This window comes from Epinephelus fuscoguttatus, linkage group LG8, assembly GCF_011397635.1.
Source record: "Epinephelus fuscoguttatus linkage group LG8, E.fuscoguttatus.final_Chr_v1".
Classification (NCBI taxonomy): domain Eukaryota; kingdom Metazoa; phylum Chordata; class Actinopteri; order Perciformes; family Serranidae; genus Epinephelus; species Epinephelus fuscoguttatus.
Window position 1 is genome coordinate 17909786 of NC_064759.1, and position 18285 is coordinate 17928070.

An 18285-nucleotide genomic window follows, 5' to 3' on the forward strand; every position below is an offset into this window, starting at 1 on the left:
TAATTCCGATGTACAATACATGACTAAAACTCTCTTTTGCAGCCTCTTACATTCAGACAAGTAAAGCTTTTTAGTGCACGCTAAGTCATTTAAATGTTAAGAGAGTTAAAGGCTAAATTCAGTATTTTCCAACCTGGACCCTATTTTCCCATGTTTTTGTGTCAAAGTGACTAAAGGGGTCACACTTTTCTAAACTGGTCCAATATTTAGCTGCGGCCAGCAGCTGCAAAACAGGCTGCAATGTAACCACTTGGGGCATTTGTGCACCATCAATTTACATCCACTCAAAGGTCTTTTTTAAACCACTGATAGGCTCAGATTGTCATTCAAAGTGTCTAACAATATTATGGAAAGGATCCCAACAGAGATAAGACCTTTTTGTTTAAGAGTAAGATCTTTTTTTTGTTTAACTAGAAACAGCCCCGAAATCGTTATCGCCAAACCAACCAGGCTGCATTTTACTCTTTAACAAAAAATTAATCTCTGTAGGGATCCTTTCCATACTGCCAGACACCTCAAATAACAATCTGAGCCTGTCAGTGATAAAAACAACCACCTTTATTGGATGTAAATTGACTAAGTTTGGCGACAGCGATTTGGGGCTGTTTATGGTTAAATAAAAAGGATCTTAGTCTTAAACAAAAAGGTCTATCTCTGTCGTGAGGATCCTTTCCATACTGCCAGACACCTCAAATAACAATCTGAGCCTGTCAGTGATAAAAACAACCACCTTTATTGGATGTAAATTGACTAAGTTTGGCGACAGTGATTTGGGGCTGTTTATGGTTAAATAAAAAGGATCTTAGTCTTAAACAAAAAGGTCTATCTCTGTCGGGATCCTTTCCATAATATTGTTAGACACTTTGAATAACAATCTGAGCCTGTCAGTGGTAAAAAAAAAAACAAGCATCTGTAGCGGATGTAAATTGACGGTGGGCAAATTTACTGTTTATTTAAATGGAGTCTGGTGGGTTTGGCAATAGCGATTTTGGGGCTGTTTCTGGTGAAACAAAAAGGTCTCTCTCTGTCGGGATCCTTTCCATGATATTGTCAGACACTTTGAATAACACCTGTAGCACCTGTAATGGATGTAAATTGACAGTGCACAAATTTACTATTTATTCACATGAAGTATGGTGGTTTGGCGATAACAATTTTGGGGCTGTTTGTGGTGAAACAAAAAGGATTTAACTCTTTAATAAAAAGGTCTATCTCTGTAGGGATCCTTGTCATAATATCGTATATGAATACTTATGTATATGATACGTATATGTACGTATTGCATATATGATACTTTGAATAACAATCTGAGCCAGTTGTAAAAACAAGCACCTGTAGTGAATGAAAATTGCAGGCAGGGTTATTTTCATTCTGTTAAAGTGTGTTTTTTGCTTTGAAGACATACTGTTTACTCTCTACTGTAGGCTTCCCGACAGAGAGAAACCAGGCTATCACTGCTGCAGCTCAACCCTCAGGAGACCTCATAACTCAGTCCTATTAAGTTAAGCCAGGACAGGCACACTATAATTCAACCCCAATGAGTCAAGTGGTCAAATGTGGACCAAGAATGATTGCTGGTTTGCGAGACAAGCTGTTTTCTTACATCTGTGGGCTTTATGTGTATTTAAAAAGGGCTTTTGTCAAATAGCACTGCGTTGAAGTATTGTCTACCACTCACTGACCCATTCACAATTAATAGCTCATTTTATGAGATTGCTTTAAACCCTCAGAGTGCGTAAATGTTAATGGTTAACTTTCAAGCTCTTTTTACCAAGTGGGGGCATGACTTAAGAAAAGGTCGTCTTCCTATTCTCCCGACACAGATTGTCCCTCCTCGAAGTGACTGATCAGTCCAATCCAAAATGCAAATGAATCGTATTCATTTTGGTTAGCCCGCTAAATGCTAAAAGTATGATTGATGTCTGCTCAGAGGGCTGCTGTGGGAGGGGAAAGGACACAGCGGCCTGCAGCAAGGGTCAGCCCTCAGCGCCTTGGTGATAAATCTGGACCGTTATTAAGGTGAGATATATGAGACATGACAGGTGTGATTGAACTATTCATCAATTGTGTCAAGAGTGATTAGATTGTGACTAATTGACCTCTGGGGAACTTATCAAAGAAAACTGGTAACCCCAGGCATTGGAAAAGGTTCCAAAGTCTTACACATGATGAAAAAAAATATTAGCTGAAGTCTTTTCTGCTCTTGACACATAAAGACGATTGTGACAAATCACATGTTATGATGCTATATATAGGTTCTTTAAAGAGGGCTTGCATGGAGTTACTGTGTGAAATGCAATCAGCAAAATGAATTACATGCATTAGGTACAACTAACCACTTCTAAATGACAGTATGCATGAACACGCAGATCTAATTAAAGCCAACCGTTAGTGGCAGTGATAGGAACAAACTAAGCCATAAATTCTAAACATCAACAACGCATGGGAAAGTGACGGGTTCTCGCTGAAAAGGTCATGTTGAGGTCATAAAAAGGCCAAAGGACACTGGCCAACTCACAGAAGACTTTGAGCATAGTGGCGCCATCTCCAACCCCAGAGGGCCCACCAGTGACCTGGCAGTAGTAGACGAGCTCATCGGAGGGTTGAACAGCGGAGATGGTCAAGGTGGCGTCTGCTCCGATGGTGACGCGGCCAGTCAGAGGGGTGCCGTCATCAGCCTTTCCCTGGCCACCCTGAGAGAAAGCCACACGCTGCCTTTTACCCTGCTCCTCCTGGATGTATGGACAGAAGTGGAAGAATTATGAGGAGTAATGGAAGAGGTACAAAAAAAGACAAAAGCCAGCACTAAGTAAGAGACAACAACTTTTTACAGTGCTCTCCTTTATAAAGTACTCTCAACAATTGGATATGACAAATGTTCCCCAGCAAAAACATTTCCTCTCAAAATAGCTGATTGAACAACATGAATATGTGGAAATGACTTACAATGTACCACTCAATGACAGTGCTGCTCGACTGCGGTGAGACGGTGTATGTGCAGGGAAGTTTGGCAGTCTCTCCTTTCAACACCTCCACTTTAGGAGCCACCTTCACGGTCACAGCCCCGCTACAAACTGCAGAGAAAACACACGCGAAGACAGACAGAAAGAATATGATTAGAGACTCAAGCACAGGAAGTCACAAGGACTGGCAGTAATATGTTTACATATTATATCAATACCAGACATGACAGACTGGTATATGAACAGTATTATTATTGGTAATGCTCATATACAGAACAGTAACTGGAAGGGACGCAAGCTCAAACAAGTTCCTTATTGTATATTGCATCTCAAAAAAGGACAGGACATCGAATGTTATCAACCCATTAAATCAGTTGTCATCGGTAGCATGGATTTGTAGTAGTATGACCCTACTTTATCTCCGTCGTGCCCATCGTCATAATGATGGGAGCAAAGGAGGAAGTCAGGTGGTGTAGTATCAAGAGTGACAAAGTCTGCATGGGGAAGAGGTTGGGGTGGATGGAGGACTCGAACAAACACAGCGTTTTCACCGAGGAGACCATTGTTTGTGTCCTCTATGAGATCAAGGGCTCTAGTTTCACAGACCAGGCGAGGCGGAGGCGCAGCCAACTGGGTGTGGACAGGCGGATTTTCCAAGTTTGGCACACTGTGCACCCGGCGCAGCTACTCCTCTATCCCACCTCCGTCCCTCCTACCGGCGCAAGTCAGAAAGAGGTAGGAGAGAAGGCATGGAGTGGGTTTTACACACATCGCACCAATCAGATGAGCCCCTCTCCTCGCCTGTAATGAGAGTTTACTCAATTCGCCATGGCAGAAGAGAGCAGCAGCGTCAGACAGCCAAACTCCTCCCAGGAGGAAACTGATATTTTGGTCCGGGAGGTCCAAGCTTGCAGTGTCTGAATATACGGAACTGTGAGCAGACCTCCACGGGCTGATGATGCAAAGGTAGCCTGGGAGGAGGTCAGCACAATTGTAAATCAATGTTGCGTTTCTCTCGTGCGCGCGTGCTCTCTCTTTCTCTCTTGCAATTTCACTTTGTTTCTTTTCTTTTGACTTTTCTAAGATGACAGATGCTGAATATATACTCCCTATCTGATGCTGTGGCTGTTTGTGGTTGGCTGAGAGGGATGTGAACTCATCAGGTTGGGTTTCCATTACGCGTGCCAAACGTGCCAATCCCCTTTGATCTGACATCAGATGTGACGGGACAGTTGATATAGAGATAAATTTATGTGCTGATTGCCGATAGTTGCATTGAATAGTGTTTTTTGGGTATTTATTGCATCGTTAATGTGCCTGACATTCTGGAAACCTGCCTGTGAGGTTTTGGTGACATGTGCGCACTGTCCGCCCGTCAGCCAAACTTTGGCTTACACCGGCTGCGCTCCGCCTGCGCTGACAGTAGACCTGGTTTCAGATGGCGAGCTTTTAGCGCACCTTCGGCAAAGCCTTTTGGCACGAAACTGTCACTGCGCCAAACTGGATCTGTCGACACCTCCCCCTGCTGCGCCATCACACCCATCTCAGCGCACCTCGGTCTGCCAAACTACCAAACTGAGCGCGCCTCGGGTTGCGCTGCTCGAAACTAGCTCTGCGCAGGGTTCGCCACCCTGCGCTGCGCTGGGAAACTAGAGCCCCAAAAGTCAACATTGACCTAGCGTTCTTAAAGGGATAGTGCACCCAACATGAAAATTCACCCATTATCTACTCACCCATATGCCAATGGAGGCGCAGGTGAAGTTTTAGAGTCCTCACAACACTTGTGGAGATCCAAGCGGAGAGGAGGTAGCAACACAACTCCACCTAATGGAGGCTTACAGCGCCCCAAATTCAAACGTCCAAAAACACATAATTGATAATAACTTCACCTGAGCCTCCATCGGCATATGGGTGAGTAGATAATGGGTGAATTTTCATTTTTGGATGCACTACCCCTTTAAGTTACGTTATGTAACAAACACATTTATATATTTATATTTATAAAGCCCAATATCACAAATAACAATTTGCCTCTGAGGGCTTTACAGCACATGACATCCCTCTGTCCTTGGACCCTCACAGCAGATAACGAAAAGCTCACAAAAAAACCCTTAAATCGGGGAAAAATGGTTGAAACCTCAAGAAGAGCAACTTATTTTACCCTTTCCTTAACCTAACCATGTAGTTTTGGCACGTAAATCTCAGAAAAATTGAAACTAAACCTTCAAAGCTATTGACATGCACCCTCCGGCCTGCTGATAGGTGCTGTTTGCCCCATCTGCCCCACTACCTAATGTTAGTGATGACACCTGATAACGGCCATTTAATGGGCTGATAAAATTCAAATATGTTTGGCAGGAAATGACAAAACAAAAATAACTGCAACTGTAAGTGAAACTAGGTTTGCTTGGTATATAGTAAACATGGATGGTGTTGCAGGAGTGGCTTCAGAAGTTTTCATGGATGTGTTGACATGTTTTTTGCCATGACTTTGGGTCTCCATTGGAATCTATTGTTACAACTGGAGGCGTTAAGTGCAAAGGGAGCAAGTCATAAGTATCAGTATTCCCTTAAAGGTGTTTGAACAGCAGTAAAAACTGTTAAGGGACCCAGAGGGAGACTAGAAGGCCCTCATCACTGTCAGTGTTCTCCATTCAATAGAGACATTAGGATGCACAAAGTGTCCCAGATATCAATGGGAGAGAGTGGCAGCTAGGGCACATGATGGACCCAAACTGCTTCCAGTGGGAATAGGCAACATTATAGCTCTCTAACTCTGTGCAATCTGGCGATGGAGAGACAACGTGACAAGGAGATTGCATTACAGAGAGGAGAGGCAGGACGGAAAGCTGGAGGAAGGGAAGGAGCTCCATTTCTGCTAATGAAGTCACTGCAGCACATACACTGTCATAAATCTTATGGTACAGTAACACATGGAGGCAGTGGATTCCGCTGTGTTGTGAGCGTGCGACTCTAATGTGTAAATGAAAGGACAATGTTGTTTAAGTGACTGGAGTTAAACTGCCAAATCAATTTAGAAATCCTTAAGTCATCAACACACGGTCAGCATATTTCATTTTCTATGCAATTAGTTACGCACGTACACTTTCCTGAAACATAGCCCATGAAACAGGCATAAAACACTTTCAAGTAGAACTGGAGAGATATTTTTATAGAGTAAATAATGGATGCATCTGGGACGCAACAGTAAACATCCCTAAAAATCTTTCCATGCTGCCAGCACTCTAAACATTAACTTTTTAAGTATCATTAAAAAGCCAGAGATCTAAACTCAAATTAATATTCATATTCTGGACACATGTGTTGCTAATGAACGACCCAGCCCCACACTCTGTATGATGACATTAATTAATCATGTCATCAATTTCTGGACTACAAAATCGACACTTAAATAATTTATTTGTTGTGAGAAACGGAGAGATAAGAGTGCGGATAGAGGATGGACCTCTGGGAATCGCAGTTGTTTGACGGGTTAGTTTTATTAACAGGGCAGAGAGATGCAAACGGGGGGAAGATGAAAGCGTGTTTGCTCAAAATATCTAAAGAGAGAGGAGAGGAGAGGAGAAGATGGCCACCTTGTTATCACTCCACTGTGAGGTAGAGGAAGAGCAAAGGATGGACCGGAAGGAAAGAAAGAAGGCAGGGTATAATAGGGAGAGCTGTCAAAAATACAATTTGTGCTTCCTCAGTTGTTAGTGAAACACATTCCACCCGGGTCAGATGCTGTGATTCTCTATGACCCACAAACCACACAGAGGTCAAGGGTCAGTCAAGCGTTGACATTTGATGAAAAGATCTCATGTCTCTCCGCTGCTGTATTCTTTCACTTCCTCTTAATTTACTTTTCCACTTCCCTTTCTTCTATTTTTATCCCACATCTTATTCTCCTTTCTTTTCTTTTGTTTTTTGGATATCTGTATCCCCATCCATTATCTCTGTCTCTCTAAATATTGTGTTCTATTAGCTCAGCGGCTCTCAGGAGAAACGACATTAGTTTGACAAACCAAGTCTCATGTTTCGAGTGTGTAAGAGGGATGTAGCCCAGAAGAAAATCCTCCTCTGTTTCTGCGCCAACACAAACAGCGAGCCAGACAAGCAAACGTTCAAGAATGTGCGAGTAAACCAAGCGCTGTGCTTTTAGGCAGGGACTCAGGATTTAAGAGTCCCGTTAAGTGGTGCATGGGAAAAATACACACTCGCACACACACCACATTAAATGACACACAGCCTCGAGGAATTTGGCCTTTGAAAACACATGTAAGCATTAATCACCAGTTTAAAGCTGGAGCTGGTAACTTATAAAAATGACTTTTTGGCATGTTTGCTTAAACTGTCACTATATCCAGGGAGAAAAACACGAGATAATCTGTGAGGAAAACAACATGTTTCTCTGCTTCCTTGTAGCACTTCTAATGACATTTGCTAGAGTAAAGGAAAACAACACATTAAAGCCGAGGAGTCATGTCAATCAATGCTTGTAAACTGTGTTTAAACTGTGTTTTCAGAAACATATTTTAGTGTACTGCTTAGTATGGGTGAAACGATCCATCGATCTGGATCGTGGGAGACTATGATATCAGCAAATATCGTATCCTTGTCCAAAGAATCGGTATAATATTGTACCATGATGAAACCAACGATTTACACCCCTACTGTTTAGTTGTAATATGAAAAAGTTGGTGACTCAGCCGGCCAGAGCAAACGTTCTCATGTTACAGCTAAACAGTACACTAAAATATGTTACTCAAAACATCTGAGGTGAGAAACAGACAATGCAGTAACAGGATCTTCATTCATATTTGATCAGTGCTGTCTAGTTCGACAGTTTGACGCCAGTTCACGAGCAGTGATCGACATGACTGGCAGCTGTGTTTGAGACTCCTCGGCTCTGATTGGTTGTTTTCCTTCAGCTGCGGTTGATTCTGGTAAATGAAGCTCAGCGTATGTTCGATCAGGTGGACTTTCTTTGTGCTCATCCATTCACGATTCTCTCCATCCCACTCCCACTGCTTCCTCTCCTCAGCTGACTATGGGTGTTCACTCTTGTAGTTATCCAATCAACTTCGTCCCGATCTCTCTCAGCCAATCAGGATGCTACTCTGCTGCTGTCAGCTGTCATTTTAGGCAGAATTATCGCACCCTCCTCCACCCCATTCGCCTCCAGCTATTGTATCCAGAGTCAAGGACAAGCTCAATGAAGGCTCATTCCCCCACTCATCTAGATCATCAGCACTTCTCCATCTTCACCAGTGTCTAGACCCCGAGGGGGGAGGGGGGTACCTATTCGACTACGGATTCATCGCTCTCCTTAAATCATACCATTTTAAAGGGGTCTAATCGCCACAATTTTCCCATTTTTTATTCTCGTGTCTTAATAAATATTCTTTTCACCATAAAAATGAGTCTCTCCTGATTGAAATGCTGTTAGAAACACTACAAGGAGGCCGAGGAACATTTTTATCTGCCTCACGTACAGTTTCAGCAAATATGTGAAGTTACCTTTATAAAAATTTCCAGCAGTTGCTTTAAGGTTAAAAATGGCCTGTGAGAAATCTAGAGCAACAAAAAAAAACAAAGTTAAAAATTAGTGTAAAGCCATGGCATTTCACGTGAGCAATCATGCACTTATCTGCTGAGTACATTTTTTTTTAGCTGTGCAAGTCACACAGTGCTGCTCACATGCACTGCCTGTAATAGCTGTGTGTTCTTCTGGGGTCATATTCTATGCACATTTTTCACAATTTGCCAGACATAATGGGATATAATTAAAGAAGCTGAGTCGTCACTTTTAGAGCAGCTTCCAGCCCCAGTTTTGTCTTTTATGGGATAATAATAGTCACCTACCAGTCTGTGCAAAAAGTGTTAGCGCAGAAGCACAGAACAAACGACCTACTGAGGATGTTCGGGTGGTTTTGAGGTCTATATTCTCATCACTCAGTATATGACTGTTTTCCTCTCAGTCAGGGTTTGCTCAGTTGCTGGGTGAGTAGGCGCATGTGAATAAAGCCACTGGCAGTTAAAGCAATATGTGCTGAAAATGTACATCAACAGGGTCCATCTGTGGCACATCTTTCTTTCCCTGCCAGCCTCTCCCTCTCACCCTCCCTGCCTCTCATTTGATTTCATTGTCTCACTCTCACCCTTTTCTCTTTCACATCATTTGGTGTCATTCACAATATGTTTCGGTGCAGAGTGATCAGTCAGGCCGCTGCTCTGTGTTTTAAACACGAGGCAGCTGGATGGACAAGAGACAAGAGCATAATTAGGGGAGTCCTCTGTCCAATCTGTGCCCAGAGCAGTGTGTGTGTGTGCACAAGTGTATATTAGATACACATGCTGTTGGCTGTCACTGTGTGTGTGTGTGGGTGAGAGAGAGAGAAAGAAAGAAAGAGAGTGGCCTGGGCTGTTGGAGGAGGGGGAACAGCTACACGGGGGTCTCGTTAGCTGACGCAGGCCAGATAATCGGATTTAGCCAAAGAGAGGGAAAGTGTGTGTGAGGTGGTGTGTGATGGGGTGCGTGACCGGGTAGGGAGACAGATGGGGACGAGACGGTCAGACTGTGTCCTGTGTACACACAAACACACGCACACACTCACTCTTACAGTATATCTATAATGCATGCGATATTTATGAGCCAACCCAAAAAGCCACAGTTAAGTACAGTGTGCGAAGGAAAGAAAAGATCCAAGTCTGCAGTCAAAGCAGCGGAGCAGAGTGGAGGAGACCCAGAGAGTCGTGTCAATCCCACATCTACTGAAAAGTTAATGTGAAACCATCTTTAATACTCTCTCTGTGTCTTTCTTTAACTCCTCTCTCTGCCTGCATCTCCTTCTCTTGCACATGCACACCGACGCACACGAGGCGGGTGCCCCTCATTATGAAAAGAACCAGCTGGATCCTCTCTCCTGTCCTCTTTTTCTCCCTTGCTCTCCCCTCACCTACTGTCGTATTCTGGACATCAAACCAGGAACCTCTTTCTCTCTCAGACTCCCCTTTTTATCCCTCATTCTCAAAGAGCATTCTTTAATACCCAGAGCACAAACTCGGCCGTGTGGCTCGTCTGCGCATGTGTGTGCTTGAAAGACAGAGAGGAGAAAGACGAAGGCAAGAAAGCAAAGAAAAGACATGAAGGAAACAAGGGGAGAGAGGGAGAGTAAGAGAATTTAAAAAAAAAATAATAATAATGTGTGTGTGTGTGTGTGTGTGTGTGTGTATGTGTGTGTGTGGGGAGACAGCCTTACCTATATGGCTGTCACCCAACCAGAACCTCTTTATACAGCCACCATGGTACCGAGGGTACCTGCTTGTCTCCTCACTAACCCAAACACCTCCCTGATTAAGATTAATGGATGCTGTGGGTAACTCCTCTTTATGTAAGTGTACTGTATACACCTGGATGATGGTGCTAGGGGTGTGAGGGAAGTGTGTTAAATTACAGTCAGCATGCATCACAGATACAGAGCATAAAGATCTGCACCAGGGCCAACACTGTGACGAGACGTGTACGCAAGACTTGATCTACGAGGTGAGTGCAAAGCTGAAAAGAACAAAAGGGTGGCAATGTGGCACCTCACAGACGAGGAATGTCAAAAGGTGTGTGTGTGTGTGTACCTGTGTGTGTGTGTGTGTTTGTGTGTGGTCCAAAACATCCTTGGCCTCTAACAGGATTAGTGTGTTTGACTGTTGGCAAAGCAAACAGCGTCCAGCCGCAGACGACACAGCCTTCAATGTCACGAGAGCTGAGTCACCTTCAGCACGTGGTTATTAAAAAAACAACACGTAACAATAACTTCCTCATTTTTATTCATCGCTTTCCGCTGATCGGCACCTCTTCTAGGATTATTTCTCAATCTCTTTACAGCTGCCTCTGTTTTAATCAACACTGCTGACACATCGGACTGCATTTATGCTTACTGCATTTATGCTTACTGCATAAGGGCTTATGATGTGGCTATCGGGGCTCTGTAGCAAAACCACAGCTAACACGCACTCAAAGAATGTTGAGCTCCAACTCGTGATTGTTTTAATTACTAATCAATCTTAAGATTATTTCTCAGTTATTAAATTAATTGTTTAGTCTATAAAGTGTCAGCAAATAGTGAGAAAATGCCACACAACATCATGCCTATGTTTCCATGCACACTGATATTCCACTATCATTCTAAATATGACAATATTCTGAATTTGATCCAGGTTAAGACATGTGGGATATGCTGGTGTTTGTTGGGGTTTAGGAGCATTGTGGACACATATACAGCACATTCAGAATATGCATCTTAAGTAGGGTTTTGCCGATTGCACGTTGTGTGTTGCAGTTTGCGACACACAACGTGTTGCCTGTTTACAGTCAGCTTTGTGCACTGTCATGGATGCCCTGAACACAAACCAAACAGTTTGCAAGGCTTGAGTAGAGAAGCCAAAAGAAAAGCCCACATTTCTGGTTGGAACAAGAATCACACCCGCTTTTAAACACTGTACGACATGGATATCAACAGGTTTTTGGATATTTTGTAAACTGTTAAGATAATGGTTGAAGGAACGAGTCCGTCACTGATGGAAAACTTCCTACAAAGCCATTTTTTTGCTGGCATTATATGTAATTTTAATTTTGTATCATTATTACATGGTCAATTTGATCCTTATTACAAAGTAGTTTGAGCTACTTTTTCTGAGTAGGTAACCAAACTAGATTTTCTGGAGTTCAACTTCTTTCACTGTGAAGTAATTGGTAGCTTGCAAAGCAATGCTTTTAAAGTAGCTTCCCCAACACTGCACACACTTCACAAGAAATCCTTTGAATAACTTTTAAGGATTTTCTTTTGCCCAATAACACATGGATGGGAGAACTCTAAAAAATCCTATTTTGATGCATTATAAACAAAACACCAACAGCTCCAGTTGTTCCACTTTTGGTAGGTCATGTTAATCAGAATATGCACGGCTGCATGTAAACAGGCATATTAGTGAAGTATTCATTTTCTTAGTCAGGTAAACAGTTTAGTAGGAGTATTATCTTTTTTTTTGGAATTAAGGCAATAAACAGAATGTTTTGTGCATGTAAACGTAGTCACTTTCTTGATGCTGAGGTGATGCCATCAAGTTGCTTGTTCTGTCTAAAACTCCAAAACCTAAAGCTATTATCACACAAGACAACTGGACCTATGATTTTTCTTCTAATATCATCAAAATACCGGTCATTGCAGATTATTTTTATTTTGTCCAGCTAATCATTTCAGCTCCACTTGTGTTTTTTTCTCCTAAAACTTTCAGATGGCAGTGGAGACTTTTCATAGTGAAGACTATATAAAGGAAAAATGGCTCTGTAATCTTTATATTTTCAGCCGCAGCAGACACTTCTGGTGATCTCACTGAGCAGAGTTCACCAGGAGTCTCCCTCTCTATCAGGAATGAAAGAATGTAAACACAGTTATGTCGGGAAAGCACCGCACAGCATGATACATCATCGTTGTGCTGCTGTGGTGGTTCCAATGAGTGAAATGAATTGCTGAGCTATAAAAGTATACCCACAAGTATAAATGTGGCTTCGCTCCGGCCACATGTTGTGATGGCTACTATGACCACAGACATGATGTAACACACTCACATCATCATCATGAGGTGTGTGTGTGAGTGAGGTTGTGGCAGCAGGGCGTGGCAGGTTGCCCTCAGCTCTCTCTCACACTGATAATGGCCTGTTAATGTTGCGGACTGGATACGACTCAAATCTCGTGTTGAGGGGCCTTTCACATTTGCGCAGTGCTCACATTAGTCTGCTGCACTGCAGGATGGGAAAAGAGGAAATTCAGTTTGTTTAGTGGGTTTCATTTTAGGGGACAGACTTGATCTATCTTAGAAATGTACCCAAGGAGGTCGGCTGTGAGGCGGAAAAATAAACAGTTAGAGGCTCTTCAGTGGGTGCTAATGTGGCTAAAGCTACTGTATGTTTGTGCCATTTGCAAATAATATTGTTGCAGTTGGACTCTGCAGAGACATAAAAAAGCGTAAGTTAGATCTGTGCAATTCTGTTGACGCAAGTTTGAGGAGCTGACAGTGTGAGATGAGTAGTGGCCTGAGTGTATATATATATACTGTATATATACTGCATGATACGTGTGTGTCAGTGTGTGTGTGTGTCTGTGCGCGTGTGTATGTTGGGGGCAGGCTGGGTCAGACTGCCAGTGTCGGGGTGGGTCCATGTAAGGCTTGGAGTCCGTCAACGCCTGACTGATGAGACAAGAACAGGTGCAGCGCAGGAGCAGCTGCTCACACACACACACACACACACACACACACACACTCACCAACAATGAATGCCACATGCAGAGGGCAAGGGAGAAAATGAGAGAGACAGGCAGAGTGAGACACACAGAGATGACAAATAGACAGACAGACAGAAAGAAGGAGGAAGTTCCACATCTGGCATGAATACACAGAGCCTTTCCATTTGAAGAAGTAAAACTTTTGGCAACTAAGGAAACAAAAAAATGAAAACATATGAAACGCAGACAGAAATAGACACGCTGTCTGTCTCCTTGGATACTCCTAATGGCAACTGTATCCGTACAAGGGCCATGTGAGCAGACTGAGTGCTGCGATGATCTGTTGTTGTCCTGCTAAGTGCTGACCTTTGAGGGAAGCGCTGATTAGCATCTGATGCTAATTAGAATCCCACTGTTGTTTACTGTATTCACAAGGTAGGACAACAAAGAGAAATGGCTGGAAGGCGAGGAGGAACACAGAATAAGGAGAAGACAGAAGAGGGTGGAGACAGAGAGACATGGGAAGACAGACAGCAGGATATTATGTGCCAGGAAGAGCTATAAAACACTGCAAAGGCCATGAAAAACTGCACCACCTAAGCCGCATTCCCACCGCTGCAAACATTGCTCGCAGTCTGACAAAGCATGTAATATCCTGTTGCAATGACATTCTGATCCTGCACACTACAAGTGCTGCTTGTATAAACAGATATTAATACATCCGCTATTGAAACGTCAGACTACACCAAATAAAGCGGATGGCCAGGTGCTGATTCAGCGTAGAAAATGATTCAGTAATGAGTTTATTCACAAAGCAGCGCAAATAATCATAATGGATTCGTGGCTGACCTTTCCACAGACATGGCTGCTTGTGCATAGACAGTAGCTGCTGTTTGCTCTTTGTATGAATCTCTTGTGTTTGCGACTGTGTCTCATGATGTTCCATGAGAAAGAACGTTTCCCCAAGTGGGATTGCTAAAGTATTTCCATAGTCGTCATGCTAGCGTCATAAGAGTCCCTGAGGAATTGTTACCAAGACAAATTCCTAAATATCTGCTGTATTTTCCTGATAAAATGACTAATTCTGGCAAAGAGGGGTTACTGCATCTTCAGCAAAGATTTTCCAGTAATTGACCCTTCACTAAGTTCCTCCCCCGGACGGGATTTGGAGCTAAATGTTGTGCCTGGGGCACGTCGTGTATTAATGATACTCGTTACCTGGAGAGGTTGGAAAAAGATATACGTTTCTTCCCTGTTCCAAAACCCAAATCAAACCCTAAAAAATGTAGGGTTAGCTAGCTAGCTACTGAAGATATAGCCTACTGAATGTATACACATGCTGCTTTTGCTTTTTAATGATTATAACAGTGAAAAAAAGACTGACCCTGCTGTACAGGAACCAGTGAAGAGAAGCAGGGAAACTTTGCTGATATTCAATCAGCTGTGTGTCATCTCAGTGTGCGCAGATGAATGCTGTTTGCTGAATCCTGATCCTGTGAGTTTATCTTCTCTATCTCCTTTAACTTTAGCTTATATTGGAGTTATGCTATGTAGCGTGTGAGATAGGGTATGGTGAATGTGCAAGGAAAGGTAGTATCGCCACGGTCACTACCTGGAGCTCGCATAAATGGAGCCTGGGTTTGTTGAAGGTGGCAGTGCTGTTTGGGCTGAGAAAGCCATATGTAAGTAAGGTAAAGGAGGTGAGACCTGGCATTAGGGGAGTGTCTCTGGGACGCCAGAGATCACTGTCTGGCCTCCCGGAGGTGTCGTGGGACCAACTAGACGAAACACTCGTGAAAGGAGGTTCCCACCTGATGACCCCAAAGACGTGTTAGTTATCACTGCTCACTGCCATAATAGCTTATCATGGGGCTTAGGAGGTTATTCACTGAGTGCTAATCCTTTCTCTAGAGCACAAACTTCTTGTGTTTATTTGAACTGACTACCCCAGGAATCCCTGTCCGTTCTACGGCAGAGGTCCAGGTGTTGGCAGCGGCCTAGAGGTGAAGCAAAACGCTGTTCATGTGCACACACTGCGATGCCACACAGCTGGTTCAGTATCTGCAAAGTTTCCCTTTTCTACCAAAACAACAAAGACAGTGAATACAAAAGTAAATGCAGGTCAGTAAATTGATTGCTGTCAGAATCTTGCTCAGTGCAACCCCCCACCTGGACTCTAGGGTTCTGTCAGGCAGGTGTCTGACTGATGGACATTGTCTACAAAACTAAAGCTGACAGTCCTTTTACTTTCCCACGTATAGTGGTGTATGCTATGTTGTAAGTTAATGTCTGACCTGTGAACAAGTGGGCAGTTAAGTGGCTTTTTTGCTGGCATTATATTTAATTTTAATTTGGTATCATATGGACATTGTCAGTTTGATCATCATTACAAAGTAGTTTCAGCTACTTTTTCTGAGTAGTCAACCAAACTAGATTTTCCCTCGGGTTGCCTTTCTGGAGTTCAACTTCTTTCACTGTGAAGTAATTGGTAGCTTGCAAAGCAATGCTTTTAAAGTAGCTTCCCCAACACTGCACGCACTTCACAAGAAATCCCTTGAATAACTTTTAAGGATTTTTTTTGGCCCAATAACACATGGATGGGAGAACTCTAAAGTACCAATTACAGCAATCAGAGAATCAGCCTCAGTCTTGTAAATCTCATCTGACCGTTCACAAGCCAGTCAAAAACTTCTGCAGTCATGACTCCCCGAGCCGACAGCGGAGGTCTATTGTGCTGCAAAGATGATATCTGGGATTCTAATTGGAGTCAAACACAATAACGTCCTCGGAGCTCCGGTTTTATTGCTCGGTGAAACAGGGCGCCCTCGTGTTTTTTAATGGCTTGCCTATTTTTTTTATGAGGGTTCTGTGTGATATGTGTATGTGTTGGCAAAGGGCGGAGGGGATGGTGTCTTGATTAAAGGTGAGATAGACTGAAGCCGGATGTTCAGATGCCACATGCTAAGCCCTTGCACCGCAATCACAGGATATGGAGGGGGCTGTCTGTCTTCCTGTCTGGGCTTGTACTGATGTACCACCTGAGTGGAAGTAGAATTCACACCTGGGACCCTGCGGCAACACACACACACACACACACACACACACACACGGGATGCAGCTGGTTGTGGAGGTCATATGAGTCTAGCAGAAGAGACCGTTTTACCACTTTGTTTATTTATTGGCACTAAAACCACCAGCTCTGTGTGTCTGCTGTAGATGGAAGAGATGAGACGAGGGAAAGCAGAGACTGTGAGGGGAAAACAGATTTTATCATGTGTTAGATAACCTTTTATTGTTCTGTTCTTGCTCCTCCAAAGTTTTTGTATTAGCCCCATTTGTCTTTTCTGTCAGGTTCTTATATCAGCCTTCCTGCCTGAGATCTGTTTCCTCACTCGTGTCTGACGTGCGAAGCTTTGATTGAAGCTGATATGATTAGCAAGTGGAACACGTTTACCTTAATTTGGATTCACAAGTTAAACTTCATTTGAGATGAGTAAGGAGAGACAGAGGACACCGCCGGAAGAGCAAGGACACGAGTTTAGAAGACGTCTGATGTTCCCGGGGACTTGACGTTGACGTAATGCAGCTGAGTCAAACATAAGGCTATTAGCAATTAGCCTGGGTACACATCAGTCTTCCCCACAATATCAGCATCTGCATCCTCCTCAATGCAATCAAATGCAGAGCAAAGTTCAATGACTCGGCAAATGATGTCTGCGAGCCAAGCAGCGGGTGTGTGCATCTCTTTGTGTCTGTTGTGTTCGGGTGGAGGGCAGAGAGGTAACATCACAGTGTGCGCGGTTGCGACAGATAAATCACAGCTTTACTGGTGTGTGTGTTGTGTCATCCCACTGCAGTTTAGGGGCTCAAGACAAACAGTGTGAAGTGGGCAACAAGGTCGGCCCCTCACACACTCTTTTGTCTCGCAGGAGATTCCCCCTGGTTGGTCCTGTCGTCCTGGCAACGGGGTGAGAAGTCAACCCCATTCAAACAGGAGAGTTTAGAGCTGTGTGGTCAATGAGTATGTGTGTGTGTAGGTGCGTGTGGGTGCTGGGACGGGGAGTGGGTGTGTTTGTCCTCTGTGAACATGAGCCAGTGAGTCAGGAGAAGAAAATGAGGACAAGGATAGATGGTAGGAACGAGGAGGAGGAAAAACAAAAAGGAAAAAGCGGAGACAGAGTACATGAGCAGAATATGAATTTGCGGCGCTGACATTGCAGTCCTGCGCCCTGTTATGCACAAAGCGACGGTTGTAAAAAAAAAACCCCAAAAAACAAAGCCGAGACGTCTTATAAAGAGATTATAAATAGAGCCACGAGTCTTGTGAATTTTAGTGCTGTGTAAGTGCTTCTGCAAAAGTAGCTTTGATTCATCGTCTCACTGATAAACCAAAGTATTCTCTGAGTGCCCTTCCCCATTAGAGTTAGCCAAGTAAAATTGAAATCATCCCTCACACAGAATATCTGGGGCCATTTATAAAGCTAATATCTTTAAACTGACACAATCTGGTGCCATTATATGTGACTCCATTAACACTGAGTTAACACGACAATAGCCAGTGTCTTGCTCCTATTAGAGCTCACTTTTGGGTCTTAATACAGTGGAAGTAACAAAGGCAAAAAAAAAAAAAAAAGGCGAGGCCATCGCAGTGAACGGCATGCAAGATCAGATAAAAATATCAAGAGGAATTTCATTACTTTTTGAATCAAAGGGCACAAAACAGAGAGGGTCCGCCAATTACCGCACTCCGTCTCCTCCTGGCTGCCTTTCATTTTCAGGGGAAACTCAATTTGGTGGAAGAGAGAAAGGAGTGTGTGTGTGTGTGTGTGTGTGTGTGTGTCCTGATCAACTGAGCAGGAGAACCCAATCAGTAGATGTCACTTAAGGGGCAGAGATGAGAAAAGGTGTTAATATTTAATGTTTCAGGGCCCCTGAATCTGGGCCTCCTTTCCCTCTTCTCCTTCTTCCTTCCACCCCTCTCGCCCCAGGCACTCCAATTAACACACCCTGTCCTTTTCTTCCCCCCTCTCTCCCAGCCTTTC

The 18285-nt window shown here is 43.5% G+C and overlaps 2 protein-coding genes across 3 annotated transcripts in view; one reads left to right on the forward strand and one right to left on the reverse strand.

The window, feature by feature from the left end:
* Positions 1 to 4750, forward strand: part of LOC125892915 (trypsinogen-like protein 3) — a 60452-nt gene extending 55702 nt beyond the window's left edge. Inside the window, exon 6 of the mRNA XM_049583256.1 lies at positions 4719 to 4750. The gene's annotated coding sequence lies outside the window, so the exon portion shown is untranslated. The remainder of the gene's footprint in view (positions 1 to 4718) is intronic.
* The window catches only part of bcam (basal cell adhesion molecule (Lutheran blood group)), a 67833-nt gene that overhangs the window by 22161 nt on the left and 27387 nt on the right, over positions 1 to 18285 (reverse strand). For both annotated transcript variants that reach the window (XM_049583241.1, XM_049583240.1), the window contains exons 2-3: positions 2947 to 3074; positions 2519 to 2732 (exon numbers count right to left, since the gene is read on the reverse strand). In XM_049583241.1, coding sequence (XP_049439198.1) covers positions 2519 to 2732; positions 2947 to 3074 — 342 coding nt within the window. The remainder of the gene's footprint in view (positions 1 to 2518; positions 2733 to 2946; positions 3075 to 18285) is intronic.